The sequence below is a fragment of the Pipistrellus kuhlii genome, unplaced genomic scaffold (genome assembly GCF_014108245.1).
Source record: "Pipistrellus kuhlii isolate mPipKuh1 unplaced genomic scaffold, mPipKuh1.p scaffold_m20_p_18, whole genome shotgun sequence".
Classification (NCBI taxonomy): Eukaryota; Metazoa; Chordata; class Mammalia; order Chiroptera; family Vespertilionidae; genus Pipistrellus; species Pipistrellus kuhlii.
Genome location: NW_023425493.1, coordinates 6,569,232 through 6,596,301, shown reverse-complemented (window position 1 = coordinate 6,596,301; position 27,070 = coordinate 6,569,232). Strand labels below are relative to the sequence as shown.

At 58.5% G+C, this 27,070-nt stretch overlaps 1 protein-coding gene and 1 non-coding gene across 5 annotated transcripts in view; both read right to left on the bottom strand.

Annotated features, from left to right (window-relative positions):
- Nucleotides 1-1,411: 1,411 nt before the first annotated feature.
- On the bottom strand, nucleotides 1,412-1,515 carry LOC118721824. Its single transcript, XR_004988842.1, has one exon. It is a non-coding gene; the product is annotated as a U6 spliceosomal RNA (small nuclear RNA).
- A 4,053-nt stretch (nucleotides 1,516-5,568) lies between these two features.
- The window catches only part of TMCC2 (transmembrane and coiled-coil domain family 2), a 41,686-nt gene continuing 20,184 nt past the window's right edge, over nucleotides 5,569-27,070 (bottom strand). For 2 of the 4 annotated variants that reach the window (XM_036442455.2, XM_036442456.2), the window contains exons 3-5: nucleotides 9,906-10,849; nucleotides 7,780-7,915; nucleotides 5,569-7,081 (exon numbers count right to left, since the gene is read on the bottom strand). In XM_036442455.2, coding sequence (XP_036298348.1) covers nucleotides 6,770-7,081; nucleotides 7,780-7,915; nucleotides 9,906-10,849 — 1,392 coding nt within the window. In that variant the 3' untranslated portion in view covers nucleotides 5,569-6,769. Of the gene's footprint in view, nucleotides 7,082-7,779; nucleotides 7,916-9,905; nucleotides 10,850-18,324; nucleotides 18,564-19,230; nucleotides 19,467-27,070 lie in introns of those variants that run through there. The other 2 variants (XM_036442459.2, XM_036442457.2) reach the window with 2 other exon arrangements.

The following is a 27,070-nucleotide window of genomic DNA, read 5'->3' as shown; positions in this document are numbered from 1 at the left end:
TCAGTGCCCGACGGTGCCACCCCTGCCCCTCAGCAGGGCCTGGTCTGGTCTGAGGGGCAGAGCCTTCCTCATACCCCCAGTCAAGCCCACGTCTCCGTTCCTGATGCCTCCGGGTTGCAGCTCACGGAAGCTCAGAATGGCAGGCTGCAGGGGTTGCAGCTCACTTGAGGAAACTGAGGTTCGTAGAGAGCAGACACCTGCAGGAGGGGTGTCCATCTGTGAAGGGAAACTGGGTTTTTGTTTTTGTTTTTGTTTTTAAATATGTTTTGTTGATTTTTTTTTTTTTTTTTTTTTTTTTTTTTTTTTTTTTTTTTTTTACAGAGAGGAAGGAGAGGGGTAGAGAGTTAGAAACATCGATGAGTGAAAAACATCCATCAGCGGCCTCCTGCACACCCCTACTATGAATGTGCCCATAACCAAGGACCATGCCATTGACCGGAATCGAACCTGGGACCCTTTAGTCCACAGGCCAATGCTCTATCCACTGAGCCAAACCGGTTAGGGCAGAAACTGGGGTCTTAGCAGGAGCTTCCGGCCCTGTCACCATCTGAGCCTGTCCTGACAGGTGCTTCCCCCCACCTTCTCTTCCCCCTGGCTTCAGAGCGCCCTCTCTTCAGGGTGGAGTCAGGTCCCCCACATGCCTTTTTACCTTCCTTCTTCTTCAATGACGTACAGAGCACAGGGTCCCCAGTCACACCCCTCCAGGTCTATGTGCCGTGGGGGGGACATCTCCTGCAGCACCACCCCGCCTCGGTGATCTTGGGCAAGTCATCTCCCCTGCCTTGGCCTCAGTTTCCTCATCTGTATAATGGGAGCACTGGCCAGAGACTCCATAAAGGCCCCAGTGCCCCTCACCTAGCTGCCCAGGTCCCAGGGTGGCATCCCTGGGCATGGCCAGGTGTCCTGGGCAGTGCTGGGCAAGAGAGGGGTACGTGAGGCAACAAAGGCTTTCCGGCCGGAAGACTCGGGAGCCGCTGGGATGGGTGAAAAGTGTATGAGGAGCCGTGTGTCATCGGGTGAGGAGAGCCTTGCCAGCCCGGCTCCCCTCCAGCAGTGGTGGCTCTTCCTCAGATCACAGCTGTCTCCGCAGGCACCGAGCTGCCCTGGCATTCACTCAGGTTGATCTCTGTCTTCCAGGATGGATCGCCAGGTGTCTGAGGATAAAGGGTTTGCCTCGCTCCCCTCAGCATCCTCCAGGCCTCACGCAAGGCAGACGCTTATACAGCTTTGCTGCCCAGGTGAATAGACGGTGCCCTGGGACCCCCTCGCCTTTCTCCTCTGGGGTTGGCTTTGGGTTTCAAGGTTTAAAGGACCCAGTTCTGGGGAAAATTAGAAAGTCAATGGAATTTGTAGAAGGGTTGTCTTCCCTTTCTGCCTCTCTCTGCCTCTCTCTGTCTCTTTCTCTCTCTCTCTCTCTATGGAATGATTCATGAATTTGTGTGTCATCCTTGCTCAGAGGCACTGCTAATCTCTGTATCGTTCCAATTTTAGCATATGTGCTGCTGAAGCCAGCACCTTGCCGCCTCTTTGAAAGTGTTTTCTCCTCGCCCCACAAGCCCTAACTTCCTCCTTCCCCAGCAGTGAGCATAACACATACCTAAGGTGCGCATGGGGCAAGGTTTGCCTCTCCTGAGAGCACGTGCACTTGTCCTTGAAGAAGCGGCGTTCACCTGCCTGTGGGTGCCAGGCTTTCCTTACGGCAGTGACATGGTCGGCCAGGCTGGGTTTGTCCTGGGTCTGCCACTCACCATGTGTCCGCGAGAAAGTCCCCCTCATCTTTCTGCGACTCAGTTTGATTGTGTGTGAAAACGGGGCGTAGTGGCATCTCTTCAGCCATCCCCTGGTGCTGTGGTGAAGAGAAAGTGGGTCGGTGTACACACGTAGCATGTGTAAGCTGGAAGGCTCTGGACAGAAAAAGGGTTTGATGTCGCCACAACTGTGGCCTGGGCTGGGGCCTTCCCACGCCTTCAAATCACACCTGAGTAGACAGTGGCTGTGCGTAGAAGCCACCTCCTTTTTCTTAAGATAATTTTTAAATGTTTTTAAATATTTTTATTGATTTTGGAGAGAGGGAAGGAGAGGTGGGAGATAGAAACATGGATGAGAGAGGATCATTGATCAGATGCCTCTTATACGCCCCTTCCTTCTCTCCCCTCCCTTAGGACCGAGCCCACAACCGGAGCATGTGCCCTGAATGGGGAATCAAACCGTGACTCCTGGTTCACGGTCTGACGCCAACCACTGAGCCACACCTGCCGGGCAGGAGCCACCTCCCTTTAGTCTCCCTGCCGGCAGATCAGGATGTGCTGAAGTAACCCCCTCCCCACAGCTGTCCCAGCATGCCTGGAAGGGCTGTACCGCCTCCTCCCTCTCCATCTGGAGATGGGCTGCAGCCTTTCAGGCCAAGAGCAAGTGGGATCCCTCCCAGGGGCTCAGATGGCCCAGCAGCCTCCTAACCGGCATCTGCCCTGCAGAGAGCTCTGGGTGTGGTGGGGGCAGGCACCCATGGCCAAGTATCTGAGTGTCCTCAGCCTTAATTAGGAGTGCAGCCTGCCCCTCGGCAGCACAGGAATCGCTATCATGCTTCAGATGAGGAAACTGAGGCCCTGGACCTCAGAGCCAGCAAGTGGCTGAGTCTCAGTCACTCAAACCTAGGCCTCTTAAAAATATAAATTAAAAAAAATAATAATAATAAAATATATATATATACACATACATACATATATTTGTGTGTGTATACACATACAATAGTATTTCAGAATATATATATATATATATATATATATATATATATATATAATTTCAGACAAAGGAAGGGAGAGGGTTAGAGAAACATCAATGATGAAAGACAATTTTTTATTTTTTATTTTTATTTTTGTTTGTTTATTTATGATGAAAAACACTTTTTGATCGGCTGCCTCCTGCATGCCCCTACTGGGGATCGAGCCCACAACCTGGGCATGTGCCCTGATGAGGCATCGAACCGTGACCTCCTGGCTCATAGGTCAACACTCAACCACTGAGCTACCCCAGCTGGGCAAACCCAGGCCACTCCAGGGCCGGCACACAGGCAGCTGCCTGGGTCCGCTCTTGGGACCGGGCTGCCTTGTTCCTGAGACTGAGGGAGCCGCTCTGGAATAAGCAGGCTCGCAGGGCAGGCCTCGGAGGCCAAGAACGTCCGGCCCCCTCAGCCTGCGCGGCCTGCAGGGTCTGCCCCGGACTCCTGTGAGCGGTTCTTCAGCCCTCGGACGGGGCCTGGATCCAGGAAGCAGGAGTAGCCACACTGCCTTGGGTTTGTCCCATTCGGTTTGAGGCGACGTGCTCAAGTCCTGCGAGTGCCCTCTCTCCTGCCCCTAAACCGCGATGCCCGTCATTGCTTTCCGACTGGCAGAGGGGGAGGCTGGTGTGAGAGCAGCCGGAGCCGCGTCTCAGGCGAGGGCAGCGCTGGGATGTAAGCCCAGGTCTGCGGGCCCCAAAGCCCGTGCTCTAATATTGGGGTCTGGAATTCCCTCAGGGCCTCCCCACCCCGGGGCAATGAAGCCATGAGGGTCCCTGCAGGCGCCCCAGCGCCAGCGCCTCTCCTCTCCCACCCTGTGACCCAGTCTCTGCTCCTTCCCTCCGTCCCCCCTCTCCTGGGGTCCCCAGAAGGACCTGCCAGGCGGGGGAAGGCACTCTCTCTGCAGGTGCTGCGCTGAGGACGGTGGTGTTTGCTCAGCCTGCACCTGCCACTGCCCCGCCGTTTCCCGGCTGGCGGAAGCTCAAGTTCGGCGTGGGCCCCGGAAGCGTGGGGCTCCAGGCCAGCCACCTGCCCAGGTGCCGCTGGCACAGGAAACACCAGGCCCAGGCAGCCCACACCCCGGGCAGGCCCTCTGAGCCCCCAGTGTGGGGCCAGGGCAGGCACACAGATGCTTTGGGGAGGAGCCTGCCTGTGGGTGCTGCGGCTGAGGGAGGATGGTCCCCCACAGAGGAGGCCACCCTGCGAACCCCGGCAGGGGCGGGAGGCAGGTCCAGAATGGGGGCAACTCACCCCCTCTGTACAGAGGGTGGGGGCTTTGACCAGACAAGGGAGCATCAGGGATCATCAGAGGAGCAAAACCCAGCTCCCCGTTGGGGTGGGGCTGTACTGGGCACCCCATTATCACGAAGAGGCAGAGGGGCCTCGTGGTGCTTTCTGCAGGTGGCCAGAGCTGAGCTGACCTTCCCCTCCTCCTGAGCTGCTGGGCCTGCAGCCTCAGGATGGGCCGAGAACGCAGCCTGTCCGTCTTCCCTCCCTCCCTCCCTCCTTCCCCGTCCCTTTCAGGGTGGACTGTGGCTGCAGGGACATTAAGAGCCAGCACAGAGAAGGCACCTGACCTTGGGGAGGAATGTGGAAAATGTCTGCAGCTTGGAGCGGAAAACCCCCACCTAGGGCCCAGGAATGTGGGCTCCCAGCCAGGCAGCCTCCCTTCCAGTGCCCCCCAGGGAGATGTGCCTATGCTTGGAAGGGAAAGGGAGGGGGGGGAGGTACAGGGTTCAAGAATGACACTGTTGGGGGTCCCCTAAGGTCACCTTGTGAAACGCCTGCCCTGGCCGGTGTGCTTAGTGGTTAGAGCCCTGGCCTACACATCTGATCGACATCATGTACCTGGGTTGCAGGCTTGATCCCTAGCCCTGGTCAGGGTGAGTGCAAGAGGGACAGCCAGTGCATATGTCTCTCTCACATTGTTTCTTACTCTCTCTACCCCCCTCCCCCCGACTCTCTCTGAAAAAGCAATAGGAAAAAACAACAGAAATGCTGCCCTGCCCGTGGTACCAGCATCGTGCCCTTTCTGAGCTTGTGAGGGCCTGGTCCCGGCTCCCGGAATGCCCTCATGGAGGCAGCTAAACTTTGACTCCTCAGACCCACAGAACCACGGAATGTCAGAGCCCTTTGCAAAGAGCAGCTGCTGCACCTATCCCGTCGTACAGATACGGAAACGGACGCCCGGGGGAAGGGGAGTTGGCCTCGGGTAGGTCACCGCGGGCCAGGGCTTCGGGGCAGGTGCCCTCCCCACATTCTCTTGCTTCTGTAATGCTGGCAGCCGGCATCCTTCTCCTTTTAGGGAGACTCAAGCTCCCACAGTGTTCTTGCCGGGAACCCAGTGCCTTCGGCGGCAGACGCAGCCAGAGGGCCTGGCCTCTGTGCGAAGGCCCTGCTCCAGCGCCGGCTAGACAGAACAGATAAGGCCACGCCAAGGCCAACAGAGGCCCCTAGGGACTGAACCGGAGACGTAAGGAGTGTGCTGCCCTCTCCTGGCCACCTCTGGGCAGGACCGCTGCTGTCCAGGCCTCCGGCTGCTTGTCTTCTCCCAGCTAAGAAAATCCCCGTCCCCTCCTGTTGGAAAGCACTCCGGGAGGGCTGGAGGAGGTAGGCTGAGCCAAGTAGATGGTCCCTTGTTCCATGTAGGATCCAGAGGAAGAAGACTTCAGGCTAACAGGTGAGGCCTGGTGTGTGTTCCCCACCACAGCGCCGGAGAGTGGGGAGGGACTTGCGCCTTCCACGGAGACCCAATGGAGACAGCCTAATCCATCCACACCAGACAGGAAGGGTGAAAATTTAGAGGATATTTATTTCTCCTAAGGTCCACCGCTGGCAGCTGCTGGCCCTCCCGTCCCAGGGGATTTCCCTCTCCTTTTCGGAGAAATCCCCTCTCTTCTTGGAAGTGCTCACGGGGAGGCCGGGGTAGGAAGAGAAACCATACACAACACCCCAGAGCCTTAAAAAAAAATAAAGCCACAAACAACCGCCTCCACACAAGCACACACAAAATAAATAGACACATAAAGGGGGAGCTTCGCGCCTCCTGTCCTGGCTCCGAAGGCTGCTGGGGAGAGGGGCTGGGTGGCGCTGCCCGCTCCTCCCTGCCAGGATTTCCCCGGAGGCTAACTGGTTCGGAAGTGCCTGACAGCCACGCACAAGCCCTGGCTTCCGAGAGAGGACGGGGGCGGGCCTCTCCCGGGAGCTCTGTGGGGAAAGGGGACAAATGAACAAATAAATAAATAAATAGAGCCCCACGCGCTCCAGGGGCCTAAGAGCGTAGGCTGAGGCTCAGGGCCCCTGGGGCCTGTTTCCCTGAAAACGAGCAGATCCAGTGACGGGCGGAAAGAGGAGGGAAAACGCCAGCCCAAAGTCACACCTGCCAGGCCTCCAGGGCCTGCATCCTCCAGCCCCCCCCCCCAAAGGGCCAGGCCAGAACCCAGCCTCACACCAGCTCTGGAGGAAGGAGGGGTGGACTGAACCTTCTCTCTGGCCCAGCCCAGCAGGTGCCCAAGGCCGGGAAGGCCCTCCCTCTCTCTGGGGCCAGCAAAGCCTCCGAGGGAGCAGGGACGGCCCCCCGGGGGGACTCTTGCTGGGGAAGCTGAGGCCCGGGCCCCCTCCTGCTCCTACGCTCACGGGCTTTCCTGCCTGGCCGCCTCCAAGGCAGTTGGGAGACATCCTTGTGCAAATGTAAGCAATCGAAACAGTCCCTGCCGGTGTCCTCCTCCGCTCCGTTTGGCCACACGTGTCCCCACCACCTCCAAGCCAGGGCTGCTCTGGAGGTCCCCTTCTAGCCAACAGGGAGGAGAAGGTGACAGACAGAAGCAAGAACAGAGGAGGGCAGGAGCTGCTGGAATGAACAGTTTGGTCCGGAGGCCAAACCAGACGCATGAAAAAAGTCCACCAAGGGAGTGGGGAGTCCCAAGGTCCCTCCTGGAGAGCCATGGCCAGACGGGGGCCGGGGGAGCACGGGGCAGGGGCCAAACCGGCCGCTCAGCTGGGTAGCAGCACGTGCTCCAGGAGGTAGGTGAGGGAGTCCCAGTGCTTCCAGACGAGGAAGAGCGTGAGGACCAGGAGGGCAGTGCTGGTGATGCGCAGGCGCGTCTTCATGAGGGGCGTGATGAAGTTGGCGATGGTGGACACGAACACCAGGAGCACGGCCATGAGCGCCAGGATCACGTTGATGAACTTGCCCAGCAGCGCCCTGGCGTTGGCGTTCTCCACGCCCTCCAGCTGCACCACCTGCTGCTGCTGCTGCTGCAGCTCCAGCTTGGTGACCCGGGTCAGGCAGGACTCCACGGCCTCCTGAGGGGGACAGAGGGCGGGCCCGTGAGAGAGGGACTGTGCCCGGGCTCCCCCTCCGCAGGCCAGGCGGGCACAGGCTGAGCGGCGGCAGCTGTGGGCAGAGCCCTATATGACTATCTGGGGAGGCTGGGAGAAGACTGGTCTTGATGAGTGTGGGGAGGGGGAGGAGCTGGCCCATTCCCAGCTTCCTCTTGAGGCTCTGGGAACTCCCATCATTCGTGGGCAAGGCTGCCATCACAGAGCTGGGGGCATTGGCAGCCCTCACCAGTCAGCTTGCCTCTACACCAGTGTTTCCCAAAGTGTGGTACGCGTACCCCCAGGGGTACGGGAAGAGTTTGATGGGGGTACGCGTTGCACCGGAGTTTGGTGGGGATATGCACTGCACCGTGCTTAGCTGCGCCTAATTCTACATTCTCATGAGTACGAGGGGTACTCAGCATTATGAAAATTATAGAAGGGGTACACATATGTCAAAAGTTTGGGAAACACTGCTCTACACAGTGCATACTCTGCCTAGGCCGCTCCGCACTTATCTCCATCGACCCCATCCCACATTACCCGCTTCCCCCACGTGTCCGTCTGCCCCAGCTGATGCAACAGCCTGTGCCCGCCGTCCCCCGCGTGGTAAAGCCTCCCCCTCTGGCTGCTGCCAGCTGCCAGCACACCTGGGGCTTCCTCAAGAAGGGTCTCATTTATACCTGGATGTCCCGAGCCCTCTCGTAGGACTGGTAGGCTACCTTCTCCTCCATGCTGGCCAGCTCCTGCTTCAGGTTGCTCATCTCATTCTGGTGAAGCTCGGTCAGGTCGTTGAGTTGCTCCTCCAGCCGCTCGTACCTGGCAGAGGAAGCGTGTGTGACACCAGGCCTGGCTCCGGAGCCTCCCTCCTCTCCCCAGGACCAATTCCATTCATTCTCGGCAGTCACCCAATCCACTCCACTGTGTTCGGCGACACCAATGAAAGCTACTGCTCACACAGCACTCCACCCAGGTTGCCTCCTAGGATCACCATCGCGACCCCACAAGGCTAAGTACTCGTCACCGCCACGTTGCGGATAAAAAGACTGAGGCACAGAGAGGTTAAGGAATTTGCCCCGAGCTAAGATGCTCTCCTGGGGACCGGGCATGCAGGGATACAGAGTCACAATCCCTGCTCTGCAGGCAGATATTGGAAGCTGAGCCTTAGGTGGGGGTGGTTAGTTCTCGGGCAGGATTCCAAACCTTGTTCATATCTACAAACAGGAAGTGCTGCTCGGGCCAGGTAGCTCAGATGGTGAGAGCTCCCAACACAATGGTGCTGATTTGATCTCCAGGTGGGCACATACAAGAATCAACCAATTGATATTAAGCTGTCTATATCGTGTGTGTGTGTGTGTGTGTGTGTGTGTAAAAAAATTAAAAAGAAAAAAGAATCAACCAATTGCTGAAACAGTTTTGGCTCAGAGGATAGAGCGTCGGCCTGTGGACTGAAAGGTCCCAGGTTCGATTCCGGTCAAGGGCGTGTGTATTGGTTGCAGGAACATCCCCAGTAGGGGGTGTGCAGGAGGCAGCTGATCAATGTTTCTCTCTCATGGATGTGTCTAACTCTTTATCCCTCTTCCTTCCTCTCTGTAAAAAAATCAATAAAATATATATGTATTTTTAAAAGAATCAACCAATTAATGCATAAATGAGTGGAACAACAAATCGATGTCTCTCGCTCTCTCTTCCTTTCTCTCTCTCAAAACAATAAATAATTTTTAAAAAAAAGAAAAAGTGCTAAGGATAAAAATCCCCAAGAATCCCAGGGAGCGAGTGCCAATGCCACACGAGAGGCAAGCGCAGAAGAGCAGGTGGGCAGAGGGGAGGTGGGACCAGGGCCCAATGCACACCGGCCGTGCCCGAGACTCACACCCTTTAACCTCATAGGTTTGGTTTCATTCCATCCTCACAGGCATTTCGAGTGGGGATGCATGCTCTTCCCCCTCACGGACAAGGAAACCAGGCGCTGAGTGCAGTGAGGCTTTGTCAGTAGTAAACAGTAGCCGAAACTGGTTTGGCTCAGTGGATAGAGCAACGGCCTGTGGACTGAAAGGTCCCGGGTTTGACTCTGGTCAAGGGCATGTACCTTAGTTGCGGGCACATCCCCAGGAGGGGGTGTGCAGGAGGCAGCTGATCGATGATTCTCTCTCATCGATGTTTCTGACTCTATCCTCCTCTCTTCCTCTCTGTAAAAAAAACAATAAAATATATATATATATATTTAAAAAAAAAAAAGTAAACAGCCAAGGCCGGTTTAGCTCAATGGATAGAGCGTCGGCTTGGGGACTGAAAGGTCCCAGTTTCGATTCCGGTCAAGGACATGTACCTTGGTTGCGGACATATCCCCGGTAGGGGGTGTGCAAGAGGCAGCTGATCAATGTCTATCTTTCATTGATGTTTCTAACTCTCTCCCTTTCACTCTGTACAAAATCAATAAAATATATTTATTTAAAAAATAGTAAACAGTAAACAAACAGTAGAGCTGGGATTTGAACCCGGGTAACCTGACTCCGGACTCAGTGCTCCACACCACAGGAGAGGCCATGTAGCTGGTCTCTGCCTCAGTTTCCCCTTCTGTACGCTGAGTACAGAAAATCAGTGGGGATGCTCACAGCTCCTGAGACAGGCAGAGCCTCCCTCCCATGGGGCCGTACTCCCGTCTCCCTGCCCGGGCCGGAGGAGGCTTCCGGCAGCGCAGGGCCTGCAGATGCTCTCCCACGGGCTCCACGGCCCTGCGTCCGAGCCCTGGGCCCCGCGCCTCAGGCCGGGGGTGGCTGGGCGGAGGCCAGGGCGGGGGAGCACCCACCTGTAGCGCTCCTCCTGCAGGCACTGGGTCATGTAGGTGTAGTCCCTCTGCAGCTGGGACTTCAGGTCCTCCATGGAGTCCTCCAGGTGCGACTGCCCCTCCTTGATCTCCCGCAGCTCGTCCGGCAGGGCGTCCAGGTTCCCGGGCGCCCCCCCGTACAGCGTGTTCGACTTGGGGCTCCCCAGCACCCCGGCGGGCCCGGCCCCGGAGTTGCTGCCGGCCCCGGCGGAGCTGGCGCTGGCGCTGGAGCACTCGTCGTCGCTGCCGTACTTGGGGCTGGACACCAGCGTGGCGCTGCCGCTCAGCGCCCGGGCCGCCTCCTCGGGGGGCCCGTCCTCCAGCGGGTCCTTCAGGTGGGCGATGTTGTCGGCGCTGCCGAACTTGTTGCGGATCAGGCTGGCGAACTCGCGGGGCTTGGACACCACGGCGCTGTGGGTGGCCTGCGAGAGGCCCGAGAGGCTGCCCCGCACGCCCTCCACCACGCCGCCCCCGAAGCCGCTGATGCCCGCGCGCACGTTGGCGCCCACGTCCTTCAGGCCCTGCTGCATGTCCCGCAGCACGTCCTTGGGCTGCCGCGAGGGCCCGTTCTGCTCGATCTCCCGCAGCCGCCGGCGGTAGTGCTCCAGCTTCTTGTGCAGCTGCGCGATGGTCTGGGCCGACTTCTGGTTCTTCTTCTCGAACACCTGCTTGATGCGCGACACCTGCTGCTTGTCCGCGTTGTTGGCCAGCTTGAGGTACTCCGCCACGTTGTCGTCCCGCGCCTCCTGCTCGATCTTGATCTGCTCCGTGATCTTCAGGATCTTCTGGTGCAGGTGCTCGATGGCGACCTTGGTCCGGTGGGGGTCGGGGGCGCCGTCCGGCACGTCCAGGCTGATGGGGCCGTCGGGGTCGCCGTGGCCGGGGCCGCCGGACAGGCTCAGGCCCACGAGGTCCCCCTTGTCCACCTGGGGGGGCGGGGAGGCAAGCAGAGGAAGCCTGGGTGAAACCACGAAACCACCGAGGAAGCCGACACCCATGGGCCTGGTCTCTCTACCCAGAAAGTGGGGGACAGATGACAGGAGCGGGGGTGGGGGGTGGGGGGGGAGGGTACCGCAGGAAGAGGGTTCCACGTGACCACGGAATCCCTGACAGCCGCCGCTCAGCCACTGGCCACCTGTCATCTAGCGGATCCCACAACGGCCCTGAGTGCAGCCTGGGCGGAGGTGCTCCTTCCCCCTGGGGCAGAGGTCACACAACGAGGAGCCGCCAGGCCTCCCGCCCACACGGGCCTCGCGGGGCTGAGGCTGCCCTGGGGGTCACAGGGCTGGATTCTCAGGGATGACCCAGGCCGTTCCTCCTGACCCAGCCTCCCCCCGCAGGCTCCTGCCTTCAGCGGCCTCCTCCTCAGACCTGACCGGAGCCCGCACGTTGGTCCCAGCACTGGCACAGGAAGCTCCCGCCCTCCCCACCCCGGCTTCTCCAAGGCAGCTCCGCGGGCCGCCCCACCTCGGCGGCACCCTCCCGGCCAGCCCGTTACCTTCCAGCTCGCTGGGACTGTCAGCAGCCTCTTCCGCTTCATGGTGGTGGGAGCACCGGACCCTGCTGCCCAGGCCCCCAGAACTGGGAGGGGAGCACCCCCTGCCACCCTGCTGGCCAGAGGTAACCCACAGGCTGAGGGAGGCAGGCGGCGGTCTGGGGCCCAGAGGTTCCCCAGCTGCCCTGCTGGGAAGGGGCTGGACGTGCAGGAAAGAGGTGACAGCCCCGTCCTCGCCGGCAGGCAAGCAGGCCCCTGACCCCCAGCACGAAGGAAAGAGAGACCGATAAGGCAGGAAGGGAAGGTCACAGCGGACAGGAAAGATGGGAAAGGCAGGCCCGTTCTCCAGGGCCGGCTCCCCTCAGCCTGTGGGAGGCTCTCTCTCCACAGCCCAGTCTCGGTGTCTTATCGCCATGCAACAGCGGAAGCAGCAGGAAATGGCTCAACCCCATGTATTTTTACACACCCCGACTCGGCCGGGTCACATCATCATCGCTTTCTATGTGTGTGGGGGGCAGGGGCGGGGCGAGGTCTGTGTGGGGGAAGGGGTCAAACGCAGAGCACGTGGCCCGGTCACACGCTCTAGACCTGGAAACAGCCCATGCCAATGGCAGGCAGAAGTCACCCAACGCGACGTCTGCCGAGGTACAACGCAGTGAAAACACGACGGAGAACAATGGCCCCGCCACCCTCGGGAGCCAGGCAGGGGAGGGCGGCTCCCCCGTGGGCTTCCTCTGGGCCCTTTCAGGTCTTGGTTCCACTGGGAATGCTGGGGACACCGAGGTCCCTTCCCCACCTCCCGTGCAGTCAGGACTTCCCTCTCACATTTGCTTGGGGGGTCTCCCCTCGTGCTCCCTGGCCCTCCTGCCACACCTCATCCCGGCAGGACGCTGCTCCTCTGACCTGCTGGCCTGGTATGCCAGGGGGGCCTATGCCACAGCCCCTCACGTGGTCTGTCCCCAGGTCTAACGGCGCCACCAGTGTGACTTACAACCGAGCCTGCTGCTAGCCACTTCCTCCTGGGTGTTCCCTGCAGTGACGGCCAACAGCCCACCTCTCAGTGTCCTGCCCCTTGGAGTCCCCTCCTGTGACACAGGGATCATCAGACCTACTCTCAGGCCTGTGGTGAGGGTCACACAGGACCGGGCGTTGAGTGATCAGTACTGCTCTCCTGCAGAGCATACAGAAGGCGCTCATCAATGCTGTCGGGTCTACGCAGCACAATCCTCTCTCAGGGGAGGAGTGACACGTATTTAAGAGATTATGCCAATGCGTTTACTCAGTACTGATGCTGCGATGTAGCCAGTGGACTAGACAGCATTCTCTCTGTAACACGTAGCTTGACAATGAAGGAACCCAACCTTCTCAGAAGGCCACTGTGCTTTCCAAAGAAACTCAACTCTGTCCCTCTTTTCCACCCTCTTCCTGGAGAAAGGATTCCCAGAGGAGAGTTTGGGTCTGGCTGCCGCCTGCCTGAGGCTCAGCACCGCCGTTCGCTCCTCTTCATAAGGAGGAGGGCCTCGGAGGAGGGTGGGAGGCAGTAATGAGACGTGGGTTCGGAAAAGCTGTGAAAAGTGGAGGTGCTCCAGGACTAGAGGGTGTGCAGGCAGCGCTGCTCTGGCAGCCTGGAGTCTGTCCCTGGTGGAGTCCAGCTAGCTCACACACGGAAAAGCAGAGTTGAAGCTGGCTGTGAAGTCCCAGGAGTGAGAGGGGAACAAAGCCAGGTGGTGGGCTGCAGTGACCTGGGCCTGGGGCCCTGGCCCCCTCGCCCACCCCTTCTCTGCTCTGGGGTCCTGCAGCAGGACATCAGCACCCTCGCTGCCCCCCACCCTCATCCCCCAGGTCTGCCATGCCTGGGTCCTGCTGGTCACCTCCAGTCACAGAACATCCCCTCGGCCCTCGTCACCGTGGAGAAAGGGGGTTCTCCACGCCCTGGCCGCCCAGGCACCCCCCACAGCAGCAGTGTCCTCTACGGACGGAAGGGAGATGGGGTGGCTGAGTGAACGAGAGCCAAGGAGGTGGCAGAAGACAGGCAGAGGGACAAGGAGGGAGGTGCGTCAACTAAGGAAGGAAAACGAGAGCACAGAAGGAGAAAGCTGTTAAGAGGGATGGAACAGCCCTAACCGGTTTGGCTCAGTGGATAGAGTATCAGCCTGCGGACTGAAGGGTCCCAGGTTTGATTCCAGTCAAGGGCATGTACCTTGGTTGTGGGCACATCCCCATTGGGGATTGTGCAGGAGGCAGCTGATTGATGTTTCTAAATCTCTATTCCTCTCTGTAAAAAAAAAAAAAAAAAAAAAAAAAAAAAAAAAAAAAATATATATATATATCTATATATATATATATATATATATACACACACACACATACACACACACACACACACACATACACACCGTATTTTTCGGACCATAAGACGCTCCAGACCATAAGATGCACCAGTTTTTAGAGAAGGGAAATGAAGAAAAAAAGATTCTGAAACAAATAGTGTCCTAAAATATTTTATGTGCATTAAAACCCAACATCACAGTCATAAACACATGTAATCAACCCTGTGAAGTAAACAGCAGCATTTAGAACCATTTTAGAGCTGAGCAAGCACACAGAGACCACACAGAGCCGGGCAAGTAAAAAAACTTTTTTTTTAAAGTATATGTGTAGGCTATATTTGGACCATAAGACGCAGGGACTTTTTCCCCCCACTTCTGGGGGGAAAAGTGCGTCTTATGGTCCGAAAAATACGGGTGTGTGTGTGTGTGTGTGTGTGTGTGTGTGTGTATATATATATATATATATATATATAAAAATAATTTTTTTTTTTTTTTGAAGAGGGATGGAACAAGCAGAGTATGAGAAAAGGAGAAAGATTTGCAAAAAGCAAAAGCAATGAGACAGGCTATAGGACCGATGCTGGGAACAGAAATGACACTAAACTTGAGGTTGGACACCGGTTTAGAATCCCGGCTTTCACTTAGCAGCTGTGTGCCCTTGGATATGTCATTAACTTTTCTGAGACTCAGCTTTCACATCTAGAAAAGGGGTGTAATTCTACCTACTCCAAAGAGTTGTCAGGAAGATTCAACAGTGGCAGTACAACCTCAGGGCCTACAGGAGGTGCACAAAAACAAGTGAGAATAAATTAAGCAACATTTCACATCGGCTAGAATGGCTATGATTTTAAAAAGGAAAATAACAACAGTTGGCGAGGATGTGGAGACATTAGAACCCTCAGACCTTGCTGGTGGGAATGTACAATGATGCAGCCACTGTGGAAACAATTTAGTGGTTCCTCAAAAAAAGTTAAACATAGAATTACCAAATGAAATGACCCAGCAATTCCGCTCCTAGGTAGATACCCAAAACAATTGAAAATGGGTATTCAAATAAATACTTGTGCATATTATTCATAGCAGTACTATTCACAAGAGCCCGAAATGCCCACTAATTAGTAAATGGCAAACAAAACTGGTCAATCTAGACCACATGTGTCAAACACAAGGCCCGCGGGCCAAATCTGTCCCGCCAGGCCTTGCAATGTGGCCCGCACCGCGCTGTCATCACTGCACTCCACTGCATTTCCATCACAATGACAGTTTATGACTGTTCAGTAAACCATTCAGCCCGCGATTTAGGCTGGATTTTAGATTTTGGCCCCTTCTCTGATTGAGTTCGACACCCCTAATCTAGACAATGGAATATTATGTTATTTGGCCATAAAAGGAATGAAGTACTGACACATGCTACAACACTGCAAACCTCGAGAGCATTATTACACAAAGTGAAAGAAACTAGATACAAAGGGCCACATATTGAACGACCCCATTTCTATGAAACATCCAGCACAGTTAAATCCACAGAGACAGAAGGCAGTTAGTGGTGGCCAGGGCTGGGAGGGAGAAATGGGGCGTGGCTGCTTGATGGGTATAGCCTGCCTTCGGGAACTAGAGGTGATGGCTGCACACCTGGGTGTGGAGGGTCAAGGTCCTCCCACCTGCGAGCCTGGGCTGCGGGCGCAACCAAAGTCCTACTGTGGAGGGTATGTGGGTCCTTCCTCTGACAGCCACCTTCTCAGTAGTTAGTGCAGAGGTTCTTTCTAACTCATTGCCAAGCCGCGGCCTGGGGCTGGGCGAGTGAAAAGAAGAGCAATACCGGTCACTCAGCGCACGGCTCCTAGCAGATGGAACCCCAGGGTCCCTCAGCCCGGAGCACGAAGCACTCCTCCTCTCTCAAAACTGTCAGGGGCTCACCTGACCCAGGCCCCCTCCCTCCCCGCTCTCTCCTGCCTGAGAGGGGCTGGACACTCCACAGGTACCCGACCCCGGCATTGAGCCCTGCGCACAGGCTGGGCGGGTTCTAAAAGGAGGAGACTGTGGAGGGAGCCCCGTCTATGCCAGGCCACGAGGGAGGCCATGCCACGCTCCCTGTGCAGGGTGCCCACCAGCCAGGGCCCGCGCCGAAGACCGTACCCCACAGAGGGACTGAGCTCCAGGAAGTGCGGGTGAACGTCCTGGAAGAGTCAGAATTGGGACGCTGTCTCCAGTGTCCAGGGGGCCCTACTTGCCCTTTTCCTCTCCCTGCCCCTGGGAGAGACCCCAGAAGCACCCCTGCACATGGCTCACAGGACTCTCCTCCCTGCCCTCCTTCCCCCCTTTCCTCCCCCGTCCCCCACCCCTCCTCTCTAAGCAGAACCAGATTAGGCACCGGGCCAGATTATAGGAGCTCCCCAGCCCTGGCTCCCTGGCCGCCTCCCTCCTCCCTCCTCCCAGGCCTGAGCTCATGTCCTCGTGCTAACCCGGCCCAGGCACGGGACAGCAGTCCTTCCTCCGCACCCCAGCCCGGCGGCCCGGGCCCGAGGCGGGAGCACACAGGAGACATTGTGGAACGGAGAGCACCCCGGCTCAGGGGGGGGGGCCCTGCGGGAGGGAAAGGGTCCTAACGACGGTGTGTGCCCCACACCCGAGCGCCCAGTTCCCAAGAGACTGCAGAGGGGCCTGGCCTGACCCCCACCCCCAGGACTGGCAGTGCCCTCCTGGGTTTACAAAGAGCTCCTGTCCGGTCCCCAGAGCCGGCTGAGGGAGAGGGGCCTCCGGTCCCGCCCGGGGGTGGGGAGCCAGCACTGAGGTGGGTCGCTCTTACACACGAAAAGTGCGCCGGGGTGCTGATGCCTCCCTGTAGGAGGACGGCAGCCTGTCAATCAGGAAGAGGGGGCCCTGAGGTGCCCTCCCAGGGCCGGGAGAAGGGGGTCTGTGGCACCAGGGGAGCTGCCTTGTCTGTGGGCCTGGCCACTCGGGTCAAGGTCCACTCAGGACACTGCCCAGAGCAGGGCCTGGGCTTCCAGGGGCTAAAGGCCCAGCCGGCAAGTGAGCCGGGAGCTGCCTGCATCTGCCGAAACCAGTTTTGCTCGGTGGATAGAGCGTCAGCCTGCGGACTGAAGGGTACCAGGTTCAATTCCAGTCAAGGGCATGTACCTTGGTTGCGGGCACATTCCCCGAAGTGGGTGTGCGAGAGGCAGCTGATCGATGATTCTCTCATGAATGTTTCTAACTCTCTTCCTCTCTGTAAAAAATCAATAAGATATTAAAAAAAAAAAAAAAAAAAGATGCCTGCATCTGCTCACTTCTGGCCCCATGACTGACGGAGCACCCCTCTCAGGATGGAGGACCCCCAGATTCCCTTTTCCTATGAGTTCCCAGAGGGAGAGGGAGGGGGATAAGCCAGGCCAGGCGGAGTGGAAAATCCACAGCCGGCTCTTTCTCTTCCTGGCAGATACATACGGCTTCACCGCTTAACCGGGCACTTCCGGTGGAGACAGGTATAGGGGAGGGGGTTGGAGAGCACACCAGCCCGCCCAGTGGTCCCACTAGCGCCCGAGAGCCTCAGCTTTTCTCCGGAGGGCTGGAGGCAAATGCTTAGGTGTCGGGGTACACAGGGGGCAGCAGGGGTGTACACTTGGCCTGTTCCCCGGGGTAAAGTGGGGTGAAAAACTGCAGCAACATCCCCCCCTCCACACGGGGCCCTCGAGGGGCGGGGCAGAGGCACAAGGTTCCTGGCTCTCCCGGCCTGGGTGGCTCACAGGCAGCCTCACGCTGCCACAAGGATTTCGCGGTGCAGAGCACACAGACAGGAAGCACCCTCATCCTTTCATGCTGCACCCAGGGTCTCCAGGCAGCGCCACTGGCTGAGGCTCTGATCAGCCTCCTCCTGCAGCCAGCGACTCTTCTCCCCCTCTCCCCCCTCCCCGACCCTCAGGTTCCTTTTCCTTCCTGGGGACCCCCTTCACCTAGCCCTCAGCTGCCAGGCCTCTCTGCTAGGTCCACCCCTGGGTCCTGGCCAAAACCCACCCTCCACTCCGTGGCCTCCTTCCCTGCCCTGCTGACAACAATGCCCTTTTGTCCACACAAAAGTCCTACAGTCCCCTCTCTCCTCACGCCCACAGCCCCGACAGGCCCCCGAGCTGCCCTCCCACCCGGGGCCTCCTCGGAGTTCCCCCAGAGCTGCCAGCACCCCACAGGCTGCTCCTTCTAGACTCTCCCACGGGCCCTCACACTCCCCTCTCCCTGCCGCTGTGTCCACGGGATAAACAACCACAACCAGGAACTTCCCTCCGCTCCTCCGGCCCCGGCGGAAGGGACACGTGGCTATTGGTTTCTGGAAGCATCCGTGCCGAGGTTCACTCGCCTCCTGCCCCAGTCCCCCCAGAGGCCCTCCCAGCACTGGGCAGCCTGAGCCTGGAGGCCCAGGGCCCGCCCCTCCTCCCTTCTCCCTCCACAAAGACTTCTCTATCAGGGAGCGGAGGGGAGCCGCACCCTGAGACCCAGCACAGCCGCCTGACACACTGCCCACAAGGCTTCCTCCCATCCCCCTGCCCCACCCGCCAGCTCCTCTCCTCCACCACCGGGGCCTCACCTGGCCGGGCACCATTTCCCGAAGCTGTGCTGGTGCCGGGGTGCCGGGGGCTCTCGGGCCCCAGCTTTCTGCAGGCTGAGCCAGACCCCCGGGGTCACAGTCCCTGGGCAGCGCTGGGCTGGCCAGGGGAAGCCGGGGCCGGTGGGCAGGGGTGCCGGCGCTCCCGGGCTCTGCAGCCGCCATCTCGCCTGAGGCCCAGCCCAAGGATTAGGGGCGGATTGCTCTGGGCGATTCCCCCTCCCCTGGGGCTCTCGCTCGCACTGCTCCTTCCCATCGGGAAGGTGGCAGAAGGGTTCGCCAGGCCCGTAGACCAAGCTCAGATGAGGTGTTCCCCAACCCACCCTGCCTGTCCCCAAGTCCAGCTGTTGCCAAGTGAGTCCAGTGTGCATAGAGCAACCGGGTGTGACTCGAAGCAGCTCTAACGCGTGCACCGGCATCATTCCCTGCCGTCCTGCAAGGCTAGACACACCCCCGCCATCACCACCCCCCTCGCAAACAGAGGTGCAGCCACCTGACTCCCTCCCTCAGCCTCCCAATGGGACGGGTCTCCTAGCCAGGCTTCCGGGATCGAAAGCTCTGCAAAGCCAATGGCTAGAGCCCAAAGGGGACTCCATGCTGGATCCCCTCGCAGACAGCCTAGCCAAGTCCTCGGACTCGCCCTGCTGCCCTGCCCACTGGCCTCAGGCACCATACTCTCAATGCACTCTTTCTCCGATGCCCAGACTGTACTAGCCTCCCCAGGGAATTCCTCTGCCCTGAGGCCCTCTCCTAAAATCCACTCTGTGCTCCGAACGCCCTGTGGCTACAGCTCCACTAGCTTCTCCTTCCCACCCCCGGCCGCACCCCAACCCCCACCCCCAGCAGCCACCGCCCAGGCAAAAACATCCGAGAGAAAGGTCAACTCACAGCAGCTTCTTCCTCCTTGACCTTCATCTTTACAGTACCGGCAGGCAATCCCGGGAATGGCCAGCAGAGGGGGCCAGAGGTTCACAGTTGAGGAGCGCAAGCCGTGAGGAGGGTAGTGGGGAGGCCACAAGAGTTCTGGGGTCTGCTCCGTCCCTCAAGGGCGGCTTCCCATGGCAGAGTCACCAGTCAGAGAAGACATGGGTTCTGCACGCACTGGAGCCCGGTGAGGGACTCAGAGCTTAAATACTGAGGATCACCATGGATCATCGTGCTGAGGGGGTGGTTCCGAGTTCCAGAAGGTGCGAGGAGATAGGGCATAACCCCGTGTTATCTCTGGGGCCCAGGGCCAGGTCCTGCAGCCAAAACAGCAGGGGCAGGAGTCCCCACCCTGGGCTCGGGAAAACCTTACAAATATTTGTGGTGGCCGATGACTCGGGTGTTTGGGAGGACAGGAACCCAGCAAAAGCAAAAACACAGATTCTAATGTCTGGGGCCAGCTCCGACACGTGGGGGCAGGGACGTGTGGGGCCAGGGGCCACTTCGGCAGCCCCCTGTCTATAAAGGATGAGCTCTCTCGATTTTCACTTGACGCCTTGGCCAGGAGCGCTTGTCCTCTTGCATAACGGCTGTGTATAAATAGGCCTCGCTGTCCCCCAGGGAAGGCAGGGAGCAGATGGCACACGCGCCAGGCCCTGCGAGGCACCCAGCGGGAGACCGACCCTCCCTCGGCATTTCTGTCTGTAAAGTGACGGTGTCACCTCCCTTGACTGCCACCGGGACAGGCATCGATGCAGCAGCAATGGGCGGCCTGGTCCTCACACACAAGGCAACCCTCCTGGCCCGGCCTTTCTAGACTCCCCCAGGCAAGGATCTGTAACCTTTCCTCAAAGAGGCGGGGGAGCCCTAGCCAGTTTGGCTCAGTGGATAGAGCATCGGCCTGCAGGACTGAAGGGTCCCGGGTTCAATTCCAGGCAAGGGCATGTACCTTGGTTGCGGGCACATCCCCAGTAGGAGGTGTGCAGGAGGCAGCTGATCGATGTTTCTCTCTCATCAGTGTTTCTAACTCTTTGTCCCTCTCCCTTCCTTTCTATAGAAAATCGATAAAAAATATATATATATTAAAAAAAAAAAGAAAAAAGAGTTGGAGGAGAAAAGGGAGAAGGCAGTGGCAGCAGGAGCCTGCGGTGGGAGCGGCTGAGTGAGCTGAGCCTGGGGCTCTCTCAGGAACCCTCACAGGTCTCACTCCTCAGGCCGCCGAGGATCGTGCAGGCTCAGAAGCACCCGGAAGAGCTTTCTACCAGGCCACACGGAACCACCAGGACGACCCGAAGGAGAGTCACCCCAACACAGCCCGATGCATCCCCTAAGAGGGGGTTCAGCCACCCTCCAGAAACACACACCCATCAGCACAGTAACCGCCTCAGGAAGGGCCGGTGGGGCTCAGCGGGGACGTCCAGGGGTGAAGTCTGCTAAGAGGAAAGCAGCGAACAGGCAGCAGCCGTGCCTGGTGGGCGAGCCCGCGGGAGATCCCGCTCCTCCAGTCCAGTGGTCGGCGAACCGCGGCTCGAGAGCCACATGCGGCTCTGTGACCCCTTGAGTGTGGCTCTTCCACAAAATACCACGTGCGGGCGCACGGACAGTGCGATTGAAACCTCGTGGCCCATGCGCAGAAGTCGGCTTTCGGCCTGGGCGAGTCTATTTTGAAGAAGTGGCGTTAGGACACTGGAGGGGCCAAAGAGCCACAGGTGGCTCGTGAGCCGCGGTTTGCCAACCCCTGCTCTAGTCTGTTTCTGTCTGCAGGTGAGGCCTGTTCTCAGATCCGCCTCCTGCTCTGGGGCGTGGAAGCAGGCGCCCAAGGCCTCAGGATGGACGGCGAGGGTCTGGGTCTCGGGTCCAGAGCTGCTAAGGGACCTTGTTCAAGTCACCAGAGGCTCTGACACTCAGTGTCCACAACAGTGGGAGGGTTCCAGAGGAGGGGGGGCTGGGAAGGCCCTGGCTGGGAGTGGGCAAGCAGCAGGAAGGCACGGTGGTCCCTGGTGCTGGCTGAGACCCAGCGGCACACTGAGGGTGTGGAGCCAGAGGCTGCTGTCAGTCCTCGTCCTGCCACTCAGAGGCTGTGTGGCCTCGGACACACTTCTTCACAGCTGCACGAGGAGGCAGCAGCACCCTCAAAGCGGCTGCCTGAAGGACACGGCCTTGACCAGGGCATGGGCACGGGCATGGGGAGGCGGGAAGAGGGGGTGAGCTGAGCCCTGGAGACTGCTTCTGAAGCCCAGCTGCTCCCAAGCCACAGGGAAGGTAAAATGGGAGCATGACAAGTCATAGGTCTTACTGAACAGATGACTGGTCCTAAGGCTTCCTCACCACCTGTGTATGTACACACATATGCATGCACACACACACACACACACACACACACACGCACGCACGCACGCACATGCCACACACGCCCCAGTCAGTAGAGAAGGCCCCTGGAGGACTTTGCCTGGGACAGGAAAAGCCAGGAAAGCGGCTGCTGTAAGGAGCACGGCTGAGAGTGGCAGGAGGACACAGGAAGAGCTGCCGCCGTGGGTGCTAAAGCCACAGGCTCTGAAAGCACAGGCGCCACAGAGCTGGGCAGGTGCCAGTACGTGTCCTTCCTGGGAAGTCCTGGCCACCCCCTGGCTGCCCCGCCACCTGCTCCGGGGCCTGGCCGAGACGCGGGCCCTGCCTCGCCAAGTCACGGGGGAGGCGCAGGCCGGGCAGCTGAGCGGGGCAGGTGGCCGGCCTCGCCCTCGCCGCTTTTGCAAGTCAGCCCGAGTCCGGGGGCGACAGGCGGGCTCCGGGCACCCGGGACAGGGACCCTGGACGGAAGCCAGGTCCTGCTCGCAGACCCTCCACCCTGCACGCCCGGCGGGTCCCACCCCCTCTCTCACTGGGCTCCTTTCTTTTAGTTTTCCCTTCCCGGCCCTCAGTTTTCATGCCACGCCCCTTCTTCCTTTAATACTCTAAGTTCGTGCTCGGCAAACTGCGGCTCGAGAGTCACACGCGGCTCTTTGGCCCCTTGTGCGTGGCTCTTCCACAAGATACCACGGCCTGGGCGAGTCCATTTTGAAGAAATGGCGTTAGAAGAAGTTTAAGTTTTAAAAATTTGGCTCTCCAAAGAAATTTCAATCGTTGTGCTGTTGATATTTGGCTCTGTGGACTGAGTTTGCTGACCACTGCTCTAAGTATTAAACATTTCTTGTCTCTCCCTTTGCCCTTGTGATCATTCTTCAGTCCCCTCCTCTTTAAATCTTCCTACTTCCTTTTCTGTCTTGGCAGAAAAAAAAGAAAGAAAAAAAGAAAGAAAGCATGAACCACACCTTCTGAAAGATGGGAACCTGAGAAGTCCTAGTCTTCACGAGCAAAAATCTAATGCTGAAAAGCAGCTAAATTTAGTAGCTCGGGGTACAAGGTGAGGCCTAAAGAAATATCTCGGGTTCCAGAGGAGCTGTGAGCTCTGTTAGGGCTGTGCTGGGAAGCACACCGGCCTCTAAGGCTCACCTCTCGGACTTCGGGTCTTGGGAAACAGTCACTAACGCTCACTTCTAGCCGCAACCGGAAACTGCATTTTCTCAGGAACTCCAGTGAGCGAGGAGCTGGGCCTCCCTCTGGGGAAATGCGGCAGGAGGTTCATATTTTTTTTTAATTTAAATTTTATTTTATTGATTTTTTTACAGAGAGGATGAGAGAGGGATAGAGAGTTAGAAACAGATGAGAGAGAAATATCAATCAGCTGCCTCCTGCACACTCCCTACTGGGGATGTGCCTGCAACCAAGGTACATGCCCTTGAGCGCAATCGAACCTGGGACTTTTCAGTCCACAGACCGACACTCTATCCACTGAGCCAAACCGGTTTTGGCAAGGTTCATATTCTTCAGAATGAACTAGAGGAACCAGGGCCAGGGTGTTTCCCAAGGAGCACATGGCCAGGCCTGGCCGAAGGGGCTGAAGAAGCAGGCAGTGAGGCCGCAGCCAGAGAGTCATGGGCGACCTCACACGCATACCCCACACCACCTTTCAGCTGCCTCCGGGAGGGAGGAGATCACCTCTGCCACCCACTGGTCCTTTGCCCGCCTGATGCCAGAGACACTCCTGTTTCCGGAGTCCTCCTGGGGCATAGTCGTGAGCCAGATGGTGGGCAGTGGAGAGAGCCCCGCACCGAGGTCACGTTTTAAAAAAATCAAAAACGGGTGCCAGGCAGGTAGAGAAAGGGACGATGCCATGCGTTTCCCAGCCGCTCTATTTTCCTGGGGGAGGGGACCTTGACAGGCCTACGACAGTGGTCTGCAAACTCATTAGTCAACAGAGCCGCAAACCATGGCTCCCGAGCCGCAGTTTGCCGACCACTGGTCTAAGAGAATGTGATGCAGGGAAAAGCACTATTTGGGGGCAATTTTTAGGAAACAAAGCACCCTCCACGCCACCCTATTTGCCAAGAATAACTCCAAAGGGTCGCTTTCCACCGAACGCGGAGGGTGGGAACACAGAACTGTTGGGCGACCTGCGGCCTCGAAGGCTCGGAGCCTCCCCGGAGCCGCCGTGAGCGACCACAGGAGGGATGAATGGGAAAGCGCTCCGCACCTGCACCGGGAGGCGCCGAGGGACAGGCCGGCGTGTCCCAGGGGATTGCCCACGATGGCGCTGAGCCCCGAGGAGTCCTGGGACGCGGCTAATGTCTGGGCGTGGAGCTGCCTCCGCAGGCCGGGAAGAAACCTTATATAAGGAAGTTAATATTACAGCGCACTCGTCTTTCCAGGGCAGGGTTCGCCTTTCCAGCCACCCCCAGGAGGCCCCCTGGTCACAGTATCACTTTGGATCCGAGTCCGCTGTGGTGAGCGTGCTGAATTATTCACGGGCTATGGATACTGGCCTAGCTCCGGGGTCCCCGTGGCGGGGTATCTGGAGAGATAGGAAAAGGAGGCAGTGAGAATCCCCCCAAATCCAGACCTGGGTGAAGGTCGAAAAGGACCAAGGAGTCAGGGGCCTCCGATCAGCCTCTGCGGGAGGTGGGAAGTGGGCCGGGGGCACCAAGGACACTCAGACGAGCTGCTTGCAACACCCCAACGCCTGCTGGAGAGAGAAGGGTAGGCTGCTGTTCTGAGAAACTTCGCTCACCGCCTCCAGCCCCGCTACTGCGGAGCCAGGGAGTCCCCGGGAGCCCAGAGCGAAGGCCATGGGTGGCGTGCACTCCTCTCTGCTCCTACGTCCGTGCCCTCTGCCCCAGAGGGTACACAGAAAGCCCACACTGTGCCCATGAGAAGCAAGAAGAGGCCGAGGCAGGGATCAGGTTCGTGATACTGTATTTCCATTGCCTCATCTGGCACCCGAGGGGCCCGGAGTCACGTTTCAGGTCTCAGGGATGTGCTGGATCAGGGAGGAATGTGCCCAGCGTCGGGGAGCCCCGTGCCAGCGCCTATGCCCCGTGCCCACATCGCCAGCGCCGGCTCCTCGCTGTCTGGAACCAGAGGACAGGGCTCCTCTTGCCGCTGACTGCTATCGCGCTGGCATGGGGGCTGACACCGGACCCTGCCGCGCTGCTTCCCCAGGCAGCGCCGGGACATGTGTGCCAGAGGGCGCCGAGGCCCGGGCCGAGGCCGACGATGACGCGGAGGGCGCAGGCTGGGGGCCTGACCGGGTTGCCCATCTGCGTCTGGGCTGGCATCAGCTCCGCCGTCAGCAGGCAAGCGCCTGACATCAGGCCTCAGGGAGGTGACGGGATGTTACCTAACGGCACCCAGGGACTCTGACCTCGCAGAAGTCAGAGCTAATCTGGGGAGCTCTCGGAACATTCTATCTAGAAAGCAAGTCATGGTATCAGCGGGGAAAGGACGAAGAAAGGCCAATTCCAGAGGCAGGTGCCCCCGGGGACACTGCCTGAGCCCACGATCCGTTCTGGAAGCCAAGAGGAGGCTGCTGCCCAGGCCCACTGGTGCCAGAGCTTCCGGTCAGGGGCAGAGCCCTCTCCTGATGGGACAAGACCCTCAGAGGAAAGGGGCTCCCCCTGAAACGGGAATTCAAAGCAGACTAAAGAAAGAGTTTTCTTCCCTAACCGGTTTGGCTCAGTGGATAGAGCGTTGGCCTGCGGACTGAAAGGTCCCAGGTTCGATTCCGGTCAAGGGCATGTACCTTGGTTGCGGGTACATCCCCAGTAGGGGGTGTGCAGGAGGCAGCTGATCGATGTTTCTTTCTCATTGATGTTTCTAGTTTTCTGTCCCTCTCCTTTCCTCTTTGTAAAAAAAACAATAAAATATATCTATAAAAGAAAGAAAGAAAGAAAGAAAGAAAGTATTTTTTAAATATATTTTATTGATTTTTTACAGAGAGGAAGGGAGAGGGACAGAGAGCTAGAAACATCGATGAGAGAGAGAGACATCCATCAGCTGCCTCCTGCACATCCCCTACTGGGGATGTACCTGCAACCAAGGTACATGCCCTTCACCGGAATCGAACCTGGGACATTTCAGTCCACAGGCCGACGCTCTATCTACTGAGCCAAACTGGTTTCGGCAAGAAAGAGCTTTTTTAAAAGCGAAAGTGCAGCTGACATACAATATGACATTAGTCTCAGGTGCATACCAGTGATGCAACATTTGTGTAACTTATAAAGCGAGCCCCACAGGAAGTGTGGCCACTGGTCCCCGTGCAGAGTTATGACGACACTATTGATCTGCACCACTTGGCTGGCCAGGCACCGTCAGACAGATCGCTGTGGCCGGGCCCAGAGGCCCCTGGGAATACGGGCTTTTAATCACTGGGAGCAAGAGTTTGTGGCAAATCGCAGAGCAGCCTGCCTTGGCCTCAGAGGCTCCTCTGAGGCCACGGGGCTGGCTGCCTCTGGCCTGCTCTGCCTAAGGAGCCTCTTTTTTCCATTGCTTTTCAGAGAGAATGAGAGGGAGGGAGGGAGAAAGAGAAACATCAGTGTGAGAGACTATCTATCGGCTGCCTCCTGCACGCAGCCCAACTAGGGACAGAGAGCAAACCTGCAACCCAGGTCTGTGTCCTTAACTGGGACTTGAACCCAGGACCTCTCTCCAGGCAGCGGGGAGAGCCCGGGGAAGACAGGATGAAATGAGGACCAGGGAAGAGAGGCGGCAGCTGTCCTCCCCAGCAACTGGCTCAGGAGTGACTGTGACCGGGAGCAGCGCCACAGGCTCCAAAGGTGCATGTGTCGTCGAGTGGACAGGCCGAGGGACCCCCTGTGGGCTCTGCGTTCAGATGCCTCCGCAGGCCGCACAGATGCACGGCCTGGCCTCCCCCGGCTGCCGAGGGGACGTGTTTGGAAACCTCTCCCAGCAGGGCCGACCCCACCCACCTTGAACCAGCAGGCTCCCAGACATAAATAAACCAGAGCCCGTGTGCCTGCCAAGCCCTGACTTCTTGGCAAGAGCCTCACCCCGCGCAGGGCGGCCCCTCACCCCAGCCCCCGGAGCACAGAGGGGTGCTTATTTACGCCAGGGTGGAGGGGAAGTCCTGCTGCTGATGAATCTGGTGGGGGAGTGGCCGGAGCCGGCCCTGCTTTCCCAGCTGCAGCCGGAAGATAACGCGGCCACGGGCGCAGGGGACTGTCCAGTCATGACATCACCTCCACCTCCTCACTCCTCCGCACCCGGCCTCTCCCCGCCCTACCTGCCCTCCACGCCGGGGGCACCGGCCGGCCTGGCAGCAAGAGCCCTCCTGCCCCCGGGCCCTCCTGGCTGGCCTCTGAAGGCTGCCCAGACCCCCTCTGGGAACTCCCGGCTCCCCACACCCCGTGCTGCTCCCTGTGCTCAGAGGGGACGGGGCACACTGCACAGAGGGGAAAGGGCGAGCAGGGCA